Consider the following 12381-nt stretch of genomic DNA (forward strand, 5'->3'; position numbering starts at 1 on the left):
TCAGTGAACTCCAACTAGTTTAAAATTGGGATACAGGGCAGAAGAATGGTAAGATATGGTACTAGAGAGAAAAGAAAGGGCCAACTATTGTATTACTGAGTCTTGTTACCAAATTATGTACCAAAAAATATGTTGTTCACAACTCTAAAGAATATTGGATACTCGTAGTAATTTTTCTTCCCCTAGAATGGATTAGAGCTTTAATAGAAATCTTAAGATAAACTTAACATTTTCCCTAGTATTTTGCATATAGTGCTAATAGCTGTCAATCAATAAATGATTGATCATTAATGACTCACTAATCTCCAGCAGTTATTATACTTAAACATGAATGACTAATATGCCTAAAATATTTATGCAGACAAACAAAAAATTTACACTTAACTGGCTTTGTTCTCCCACCCATTTTGGAAGCAATTTTAGTTCTCTCAGGTTGGAGATGCTTTCACTTTAAAAGTCACAGCAGTAGGCATGCCAAGTTGTTGTCTCTTGGGCATTGATTCTTAAATTCCGACTTGAAATTATGAAGCAGAACTGATAAAAGAATTGCATATTCCAGCAATTGAAAAAAAAATGTGTATGATTGGGAATAAATTGTGCAAATTGTTAATTGGGCAAATTAATTTAGCTAATGCTCTTGCCTAAGACACTTAACTGAAGGGAGTTGGAGTAAACCAAAGGGTTTAGAAATGATGGCAGAATATATAATTAAGAGGGTTTATTACAATGTTTGAAAAATGCTTTATTTTATATTAATCAGTGTAGTAGAAGATTAAAAGTAAGAAATGTATAGAATGTCTGGAGGATCTTGGCAATTAAGTGGCTATAATAATACCTATTTTTAGCTTATAGTTCCATCTCAGTTCTGTTTTGTGGCACTAGTGATTCTTATCTACATAAAATTCTAATGACTAGGGTGCATGCATAAAATAGGTTTAAAATTAGAGTTGAAAAATGACAATTTTCTTCACTTGCACATGCACCTTATTTATATTGCATGTGAACTCAGCGTGTTGTAAAATTAAATGCATATAGTACAAAAATAATATTTCTGTGTACTGAGAGATGTAATGACATGAAAGGATAATCATCAGTATTTTTTATTTTGAGGTGGAAAATCTCTCTAAACAATATGAAGAAATTTATTTTAAAAATAAAGATCTAGATGCAAGATTATTTCTGGATCATGATAAAACTCTTCAGGCTGATCCTACAGACAGGTATTGTACATAGTATATTTTTATTTTTTGATACGCTTTTGCTATAGGTCAATTTTGATATAGATAAGTTAAATAGGTTCTTATTTAACAGTGACCTTTAAATATCGTTTATGACAAACTACTTCAAATGCCTTTATATAAAGCTAATAATAAGGTAAACAATAATCTAAGTGTATAATTTCTTAAGAAATAGGTTTTTTTTATGATACCATACCTTTACATAGATTGTAAATTTATTCTACTTTTTATTAAAACAAGTGAAACATTCTTTGTATCATCTATGTGAACGTTTGGCTCCTAGTATGCACAGGCTTGTGTCGATTTTTAATATCTTTATTAAAGTAATTTCTCTCCAACCAAGTGAAGGTAGAGAATAAATCTTTTATTTTCTTCATGCTCTTTTGAATATAGTCGAGTTTTTACTTTATCTCACTTAGTTTTCTCATCTGTAAAATACACAAGCATTTGCTATGAGTCACATGTATACTTTGTATACTTTATACTATATACACATGTATTTTGATGAAAGTACTTTGTAAATAATAAAGTGATAGGAAAATGCTAGCTACTTAGTTCCCAATTCAGCTTATGGGGTTGAGTAATTTTTCATAGAACTAAAATAGAGTAAGTTTATATGTGTAAGAAAGCAATCAAAGCTAAGTTAGAAAAGTAGAACGTGAAGATGTTGAACAGACAATTGATTATATGGTTCTTTTTATTTGTTTTTTAACCACAAAAATATTGTTCACTCATTGCTACCGCCCACCCACCCCATTTCTCTTGTGACTAACAGTTAGTTCTCTGCATCTAAGAGTTTGGATTTTTTTTTTTTTAGATACCACGTAAAAGAGAGATCATAGGGTGTTTGCCTTTTCTTTCTGACTTACTTCATTTAGCATAATGTCTTTGAGGTCGCAATGGCAAGATTTCATTCTTTTATTGCTGAATAATATTTCATTATGTATATATAATATATAAGAAAATTTCTTTATCCATTCATCTATCGGTAGACACTTATGTTTCCATATTTTAGCTGTTGAAGATAATGCTGCAGTGAACATGGGGGTACTGATATCTTTTTGAGTTAATGTTTTGTTTTGTTCTGTTTTGTTTTGTTTTTGATAAATATCCAGCAGTAGAATTACTGGATCATATGATAGCTCTAGTTTTAATTTTTTGAGGAACTTCCATACTGTTTTCCATAGTGGATGCACCATATCAACACTTGTTATTTCTTGTCTTCTTAATAGCCATTCTAATAGGTGTGGGGCAATACCACACTGTGGTTCTGATTTGCATTTCCCTGATGATTAGTGTTGAACATCATTTTCTGTACCTGTTGGCCTTCCGTATGTCTCTTTGGAAAAATGTCTTGTTCAGACCTTGTGCTCATTTTTAAACTTGATTTTTTTTTTGCAGTTGACTCGTAAGAGTTCTTTATGTATTTTAGATATTAAGCCTTTATGAGATACATGATTTGCAAATATTTCTCCCATTGAGTGGATTGCCTTTTCATTTTGTTGATGGTTTCCTTTGCTGTACAGAAACTTTTTAGTTTGACTTGGTCTCAACTTGTTCATTTTTGCTTTTGTTGCCTTGGCTTTTGGTGTCAGATTCAAAATATCATCTCCAAGACCAATGTCAGAGAGGTTACCACCTATGTTTTCTTCTAGGAGTTTTATGATATCAAGTCTTACTTTTAAGTCTTTAATCCATTTTGAGTTATTTTTTGTATGTGGTGAAAGATAGTGGTCAGGTTTCATACTTTTGTATGTGACTGTCTAGTTTTCTCAGTACCTTCCATTGAAAAGACTGTCCTTTACCCATTCTAATTCTTGCCTTCTTATCATAAGTCAGTTGATGATACATGTGTGGGTTTATTTCAGGGGTCTCTGTTCTGTTCCATTGATGTGTCTGTTTTTAATGGCAATCCTATGCTGTTTAGATTCTTATAGCTTTGTAATATAGTTTGAGATCAAAAGAGTGCATTGCCTCTAGCTTTGTTCTTCTTATTCAAGATTGCTTTGGTTCTTTGGCCTCTTTTGTGGTCCAATACAAATTTTAAGATTGTTCTATTTTTATGAGAAATGCCATTGGAATTTTTATGGGGATTGCATTGAATCTATAGATTGATTTGGATATCATGGACATTTTATTAATATTAATTCTTTCAATCCATGAGCATCAAATATCTTTCCCTTTATTTGTGTCTTCCTCAATTTTTTTCATTAGTGTCTTCAAGTTTTCAGTATACAGGACTTTTACCCCCTTGGTTAAATTTATTCCCAGGTATTTTATTCTTTTTGATGTAATTGTAAATGCGATCATTTTCTTAATTTCTCTTTCTCATAGTTTGTTATTAGTGCATAGAAACACAATTGACTTTTGTATATTGATTTTGTATTCTGCAACTTTACTGAATTTGTTAGTTTTAACGTTTTTTTGATAGAATCTTTAGGATTTTCTATGTATAAAATCATTTCATCTGCAAATAATGACGATTTTTCTTTTTCTTCTCCAATTTGTATGCCTTTTACTTCTTTTTATTGCCTAATTGCTCTGGCTAAGATTTTCAATCCTTGTTTTGTTTCTGATCTTGGATGAAAAGCTTTCAGCTTTTCAGCATTGAGTGTGATGTTGGCTGTGGTCGTGTCATGTATGACCTTTATTACGTTAAGGTACATTCCCTCTATACCTGCTCTGTTGAGAGTTATTACCCTAAATGGATGTTGAATTTTGTCAAATGCTTTTTTTTGCATCTGTTGAGATGATCATATTATTTTTATCCTTCATTTTGTTAATGTGGTATATTACATTGACTGATTTGTGGTTGTTGAATCATCCTTGCATCCCTGGAATAAATGCCACTTGATCATGATGTATCATTCTTTTAATGTATTGTTAAATGTGGTTTGTTTGCTAATATGTTGTTGATGATATTCGGAGCTACATTCATCGGGGATATCGGCCTGTCATGTCCTTTTCTTGTGGCATCCTAGTTTAGCTTTGATAACAGGGTAATGCTGGCCTCACTAAATGGGTTTTGGAAGAGTTCACTTCTCTCCTGTTTTTCAGAAGAGTTTGAAAAGGATTGGCTCTCTCTTTTGAATGTTTGGTAGAATGCACCAGTGAAGTCATCTGGTCCTGGACTTTTGTTTTTTGGGAGGATGTTTTTGATTACTGATTTAATTTTCTTACTAGTGATGGATCTGTTCAGATTTTCTATTTCTTCATGGTTCAGTCTTGGAAGGTTGTATGTTTCTAGGAATTTATCCTTTTCTTCTAGGTCATCCAGTTTGTTGGCATAGTAGTAGTCTCTTATGACCCTTTGTCTTTCTGTCCTATTAGTTAGTTATAACATCTTTTATATCTGATTTTACTTATTTGAGTGGTCTTACATTTTTCTTGTTGAGTCTAGCTAAAAGTTTGTTAATTTTGTTTATCTTTTTAAAGAACCAACTCTTAATTTTATCGATCTTTCCTATTGTCCTTTTAGTTTCTATTTTATTTATTTCTACTCTGATCTGTGTTATTTCCTTTTAAAAAAACAAAACAAAACAAAACTATGGGCTTTGTTTGTTCTTTGTTTCTAGTTTCTTGAGGTATGAAGTTTGGTTGTTTATTTGAGACTTTTCTTTTTGCTTGGATTAGGCATTTATTGCTATGAACTTTCATCTTAGAACTCCATAATCTTTGGTATGTTGCATTTCCATTTTTGTTTTTCTCAGGGTATTTTTATCTTTCTCTATTGATTTTTTTTGACCCATTGGTTGTCAGTAACATGTTGTTTAATCTCCACATATTTGTGAATTTTCTAGCTTTCTTCATGTAATTAATTTTTTTAGTATTATACTATTGTGGTTGGAAAAGATGCTTGATATAATTCTAATCTCTTAAATTTATTAAGACTTGTTTCGTGGTCTGACATGTGATCTTCTTGTAAAATGTTCAGTATGCACTTGAGAAGAAAGTGTATGATGTTGTTTTGGATATAATGTTTAAATATCCATTAAGTCAATCTGGTTGAATGTGTCAATTAAGGCCAATGTTTCCTTATTAAGTTTCTGTCTGGATGACCTACTGATGTAAATGAGGGTAAAATGGGATGATAGTAGGGGATTTTTCTGCTGTTATTGTATTGCTATCCATTTCTCCTTTCAGATCTGTTAATATTTGCTTTATATACTTAGGTGTTCCTATGTTGACTGCGTAAATACTTACAAATATTACAAACGTTATGTCCTCCTTTTGGATTGACCCCTTTATCATTTTATAACATCCTTTTTGTCTCTCAGAGATTTATTGTGAATTGTTCTCTATATCAACTGTTTTTTCTCAGTTATATAAATATAATTTTTAAAATAAACACCAAAAGAAAATTATTGAAGTACAATTGACCCTTGAACAATGCAGGAGTTAGGTGTGCAGTTGAAATTTGTATATAACTTAAGTCGACCCTCTATATATACAGATTCCCAACTGTGGCTTGAAAATAGCAGTCGATGCATGCACAACACAGGTTTGAACTGCACGGGCCCACAGTACAAGTGAACAACCCATGTTGTTCAAGGATCAACTGAAAATCATTTACACAAGTAGTGGTCTATGTCTTTTCTCAGCCTTTCACTTTCTATTACTTGCCTGGTATATATTTTTTTTAAAGTTAATACAAAAGTATATTCTCTTGAAATGTCATATAGAATCCTAAAGAATGGTTAAGAGTAATTATAAAAATTTTTCAATGATCATAAGTATTCTACTTTAGCAGAAATATTTTAATATGTAACTGAAAAAATGTATAATTTGAAAGTTAAACACAAGTAAAATATTTCTCATTTTAAGTCAAAATTAAGTTTTTAGAACACATAATGATTGAAAAATTTGAAATTTGTTATTTTTTGATACTCAACAACTTGATTAGTAATACATTGAACATTTTGTAGAAAAAACATCTAACTGTCAAAGAATTCTTAAGGATTTGTGTACCTGTTTGTCATGGTAGAAAGAAACTTAAAAACAATGTTGAAAAAACGTAATTTTATTTATTTAAGCAGCTTTCGGATCATTTATTTCTTATCACTTCTATTATTGACTTACCATTTTGTATGATGTTATGAGGCAACAGAAGGTATTATACTACTTTTTTGATTCATAAAGTGTGACTTTTCAGTCCAAATGACTTTGCTTATCATTTAGTTTTGAAATGCAGAGAACACCACAGAAAAGTAACCCTGATGAAGAGTTGAGTGTGATTCTTCAACAGACTCCTGTTAGGTATGAGTTTTCTTACTTTGGGGTTTTAAAAAATTTGTTTTATTATATATTTGTATATATATGCCACAAATATATATTGAATGCTGTTTGCATTTCAAGTAGTTTGCTAGTTGCTAAGAATATGATTATTAGACCTAGTTTTGTCTTTCGTTAAAGAATATAACTTAAAATGGGAATGTGTTCCATCTCAATACATAAAAAAAGAAAAAAAATCGCCATTTGGTCTGCATACAACCTAAAAGGATTAGAAGTATTTTGATGTCCTTTTCCTCACTTACTTTCCACAGCTAGATACTAGATTATGAAGGGCTTTATATGTCATATTCACAAGTTTTGACTTTATCTTATGCACAGTATATATAGCCTGTTGACATGAATGAGTGTTAAGCAGGGGTAAGGAAGATAAGACTTGATTTTTGAAAGTATACATGTGAGAGGACGGAGGAGAACATGGTGGAAAATAGAGACCTATCAATCTGTCACAATGGTTCTTAACCAGGGGTACAAATTAGAGTAACCTGAGGAGTTTTTCAAAAACTGCTAGACCATACTACCTTCGACATAATGAGTGAAAAACCTCTGGACTGCTATATTATAGCAATTCAGTTATTTGAGAGTTGCTGAAGACTTGAACCAAGAGGTAGACAGTGGGAATGAAAGCACAAGAACAGATTCAGTAAATATTTGATGAATTCATATTTGGAATATTCTTGGGGCATTTATAGGATAGGAAGAAGATGTGTAGTAAGTAGTAGCTTATAGATTTGGGAATAATCAGGGAGAGTTAAAATCAGAAAAATAGACAAGGTTGCCTGTAGTGACAGTGTATAATGGCAAGAATAGATGGGTAAGGGCTGAACCCTAAAGAATGCTGGCATTTAAGGATTAGATAGAAATTAGAATAAAGATAATTAGAAGTGTGATTGCGAGTTCGGAAAGTGAAGGCAAAAAAGCCAAGGGAGGAGATGGAGTTTTAGCAAAGAGAAAGTGTTTAAGAGTATCAAATGCTTCAAAGAATTCAAGTAGAAGAACAAATGAGAAAGATCTTTGGTTTAGCAATTGGTCATTTGTGGCTTCAGTCATTGTGATTTAAGTGGATTAATGGACGTACAAGTTATAGAAGCAATATATTTGAAAAGTGAGGAAGTGTAGATACCAGTTTAGAGAGGTTTGAGAACACTGAACACGTTTTACTAAATAATATTTTAAAGACCCTATCAGTCATAAATATTCTACAGTTCTTTGCATCATTAACTAGTGCCACAGTAGCAATATACTGCTACTCCAAAATTGGAACATTAATATTTAGTATACCCCCGCATACATAAAATTATAGAATTAAAGAGATCCTAAGAGATTGACTTATTCTAATGATGGTGACTTCTAAAATTATGTATGCTTTCTTCTTGAAGATCTCTGTGGTCACTTCATCTTTTACTTGAGCTACTAAATAACTTACTGTCTTTATTCTAAAAATATTAGTATTTAATTATAGTAATGTTTTTTTAAAAGATTACTCTTTTGATGCTAGTTTATATTTTCTCATTAAAATGTCATTAGTTTGACCAATTAATGTTTTATTGATATATAGTTATATTAGTAAATAAGCATATCAGTTCTTTAATTATAAACTCACTGATTATGAATACATCCTTTCTTAAATATTTAAGTAAAATTTAATCCTATATAAACAATAATATACCAAGGGTTTTATAAGTTTTATTTCAGAGAACTTCTTAAAGATAAATGAGAAAGAGTGAGTTGAAGATATGTTTAACTTGTGTTAAACATATACATTTCATTTTTTCTTTATTTCCTTCATTGCTTAACACTCCTTCCTATTTTTTTCTCTAGGACTGTTATGAATACTATCCAACAATTAATGATGATCCTAAATTCAGCAAGTGATCAACCATCAGATAATCTGATTTCCTATTTTAATGTAAGCCATATGTGACACATTATTTATTGTGATATCTTGGCAAATAATTTTGAAATTAGAAGTTAAAATACTGAGTATTTCTTAAAATAGACATCTCTCAACCAACATATTTAAAACCCTCCAAATTAGATATATTAGTAGTATTGTTCTTTTTAGACAGCATTACTTTTAGATTTCCTCTTGTTTACTATTTACTTTGTTCAGCATTCTTTCTTACAATTTAGACCTCACTTCTGAAGTCATTTTCTTTTTTCTTGAAACACATCTTTTATTTAGTACCTTTGTGAGAGTTATTTTAGGATGAACTTACAAGTTTTTTTTAGAGTTTTATGTAGATGGCAAATTGCCTATCTCAGAGTGGACATATTCAGAAGATTAGTAAATTTTTCTTTGATTTTCCTTCATATGAAATCAGAGTTCGTCATTTTTAACATTAATGCCATCTTTCCTTCTGTGTGTAAGTAAAATCTCTGAAGCTTATAGACATTTTAATGAATGTTTTGGCAACAATAATTTTACTACAGGAAATGTAGTAAAATTATTATTTCATTATCATGTTTCTAAGATTTGTGTGCTTTTATTTAAGGAAGATTTTATACAATGTGAAATTTTTAAATGACATTTCATATTTCAAAGAAAATTATAGTTAATTTTCAAAATTATTTTCTAATGTATAATATTTTGAATGTATTTTATAAAGTTTATAAAATAGTCTAGTTATAGCTGAAGAGAATCAGGTTTGTGATATATTTTAATAATTACAATTTGAATTACATAGTTTTTAATACATAATATGCATTTTAATAATCATCTTGTGATATATTTTAATTATTAAAGTTGATATAGCTCACCTTATATATTACATGTATTAAATTTTTTTGGTAACCATGTCTATCTTATGTTTCTGAAAACATATCTTAATTATTTAGCTAATTCATAACTCTTTGAAAACACAGTTTTTAATTAGGAAATGATACCAAGCTCAAATCTTAGTTTTACTTTTATCGTTCGCTTCTTTGGGGATAACATACATTCCAGTATAACTCTTAATTGAAGATAATTTCTGAGAATATATGAGGTTCTTTTATGGGGGTAATTGTTTCATTTTTTTAATTAAGGTATACTTGACATGTAACATTATGTTTTAAAAATTCAGTATAATGATTTGATATTTGTATGTATTGCAAAATGATTACCACAATTAGTCTAGTTAACATCTGTTACCATACTTAGATACAATTTTTTTCTCAAGATAGGAACTTTTAGGATCTACACTCTTAGCAACTTTCAAATACACAGCGCAGTATTATTAACTGTAGTTACCATGCTGTATATTATATAGCTCCATGATTTATTAATTTTATAAATGGAAGGTTGTACCTTTGGCTTCCTTCGCCCATTTGCTCACTCCCTGCCTCTGGCAGCCAATTTATTCTCTGTATCTATGAGCTTATTTTTTAGTTTGTTTTTTTTTTTTTTTTTTTAGATTCCGCATATAAGTGAGATTATATGGTGTTTGTCTTTCTCTATTTGACTTACTTCACTTAGCATAATCCTCTTAAGGTCCACTCATGTTGTTGCAAAGAGAAAATTTCCTTATTTTTTTATGGCTGAATAATCCATTGTGTATGTTTTTTGATTTATTTATTTACCATTGATGGACATTTAGGTTTTTCCATATGTGGCTACTGTAAATAATGCTGTAATAAACATGGCAGTTGCAGCTATCTTTTTGAGTTAGTGTTTTTGCTTTTTTTAGATAAATACCTGGAAGTAGAATTGCTGGATCATATGGTAGCTCTATTTTTAATTTTTTGAAAAACTTCCATACTGTTTTCCATAGCAGTGCACCAGTTTACATTCCCACCAGCAGTACATAGGATTCCCTTTCCTCCACATCCTCATCAACACTTGTTATTTTTTATCTTCTTGATACTAGCCATTCTAATGGGTGTGAGGCGATACCTTACCATGCTTCTGATTTCATTTCCCTGATGATTAGTGATATTGAACATCATTTCATGTAAATGTTGGCCATCTGTATGTCCTCTTTGGAAAAATGTCTTGTCAGACCTTGTGCTCATTTTTAAACTTGATTTTTTTTTTTTTTGGAGTTGAGTTGTATGAGTTCTTTATATAGTTGAGATATTAACCCCTTACGAGTATATGATCTACAGATATTTTCTCCCATTGAGTAGGTTGCCTTTTCATTTTATGTCCTGCAACTTTACTGAATTTGTTAGTTATAACAGTTTTTTGATAGAATCTTTAGGGTTTTCTATGTATAAAATCATTTCATCTGCAAATAATGGCAGTTTTTCTTTTCCCTTTCCAATTTGTATGCCTTTTATTTCTTTTTATCGCCTAATTGCTCTGGCTAGGACTTTCAATCCTTGTTTTGTTTTTCATCATGGATGAAAAGCTTTCAGCTTTTCAGCATTGAGTGTGATGTTAGCTGTGGTCTTGTCATGTATGACCTTTATTACGTTAAGGTACATTCCCTCTATACCTGCTCTGTTGAGAGTTATTATCCTAAATGGATGTTGAATTTTGTCAAATGCTTTTTTTGCATCTGTTGAGATGATCATATGATTTTTATCCTTCATTTTGTTAATGTGATATATTACGTCGACTGATTCGTGGATATTGAATCATCCTTGCATCCCTGGAATAAATGCCACTTGATCATGATGTATCATTCTTTTAATGTATTGTTAAATGTGGTTTGTTTGCTAATATGTTGTTGATGATATTCGGAGCTACATTCATCGGGGATATCGGCCTGTCATGTCCTTTTCTTGTGGCATCCTAGTTTAGCTTTGATAACAGGGTAATGCTGGCCTCACTAAATGGGTTTTGGAAGAGTTCACTTCTCTCCTGTTTTTCAGAAGAGTTTGAAAAGGATTGGCTCTCTCTTTTGAATGTTTGGTAGAATGCACCAGTGAAGTCATCTGGTCCTGGACTTTTGTTTTTTGGGAGGATGTTTTTGATTACTGATTTAATTTTCTTACTAGTGATGGATCTGTTCAGATTTTCTATTTCTTCATGGTTCAGTCTTGGAAGGTTGTATGTTTCTAGGAATTTATCCTTTTCTTCTAGGTCATCCAGTTTGTTGGCATATAATTGCTCGTAGTAATCTCTTATGGTCCTTTGTCTTTCTGTGGTATCAATTGTAATATCCATGAGACTTTGTTTTTGATGGATAGAAGAGCTAACAAATCTATTTTTCCTAACCTTTTTGCAGAAAATATACATAAGTGAGTTTTTCAGTTGTACTTTTTGGTCACTGATATTTGAAAATGAAATTTTTTATGTTCATCTCTTTTATTTTTAGTAATTGTGTTTGTCTAGTTATTGTGGAAATATTTTCACGATATAAACAATTGAAAGTAAAATCATATAGACAATATGTTAATTTTGATTAAACAAGTATCCTTGACATTGATTTCTGTTTCTCCTTCTTAAAGAACTGCACGGTAAATCCAAAAGAAAGTATCCTGAAGAGAGTAAAGGATATTGGATATATCTTTAAAGAGAAATTTGCTAAAGCTGTGGGACAGGGATGCATAGAAATTGGGTCACAGGTAACTTGAGTTCATTTTGATTACTGAAGCTATATTTGAAATGTATCCAAACTGTACAAGTACTGTTATGGTATTTGTCCAATAGTATAAAATACTGGCAGATACTTATCCTGGCTCAATGTATGCTACTGTTTATGGAAAACTTCATGAGATAATGGTGCTCCATTATAAAAACAAAATGTAAACATGTTGAAAATTTTAGAAAAATTGTAAAACTTTTAGAAAAATCAAGTAAGAAAAAAATTAAAATCCTAGATGCTATTAAATTTTCATTGCATATGCTTTGACTTCTACATTTAGGAATATTCATGTATGCATATACTTATATGAATGGGATCATATACATATCATTGATGAATTA

General features: G+C 30.6%; 1 protein-coding gene across 1 annotated transcript in view; it reads left to right on the top strand.

Annotated features, from left to right (window-relative positions):
• RB1 (RB transcriptional corepressor 1) overlaps positions 1–12381 on the top strand; it is a 127285-nt gene that overhangs the window by 45187 nt on the left and 69717 nt on the right. The window contains exons 10-13 of the mRNA XM_039839351.1: positions 1111–1220; positions 6417–6494; positions 8349–8436; positions 11904–12020. Of these exons, the coding sequence (XP_039695285.1) occupies positions 1111–1220; positions 6417–6494; positions 8349–8436; positions 11904–12020 (393 nt within the window). The remainder of the gene's footprint in view (positions 1–1110; positions 1221–6416; positions 6495–8348; positions 8437–11903; positions 12021–12381) is intronic.

The sequence above is a fragment of the Pteropus medius genome, unplaced genomic scaffold (genome assembly GCF_902729225.1).
Source record: "Pteropus medius unplaced genomic scaffold, Ma_sr-lr_union100, whole genome shotgun sequence".
Classification (NCBI taxonomy): Eukaryota; Metazoa; Chordata; class Mammalia; order Chiroptera; family Pteropodidae; genus Pteropus; species Pteropus medius.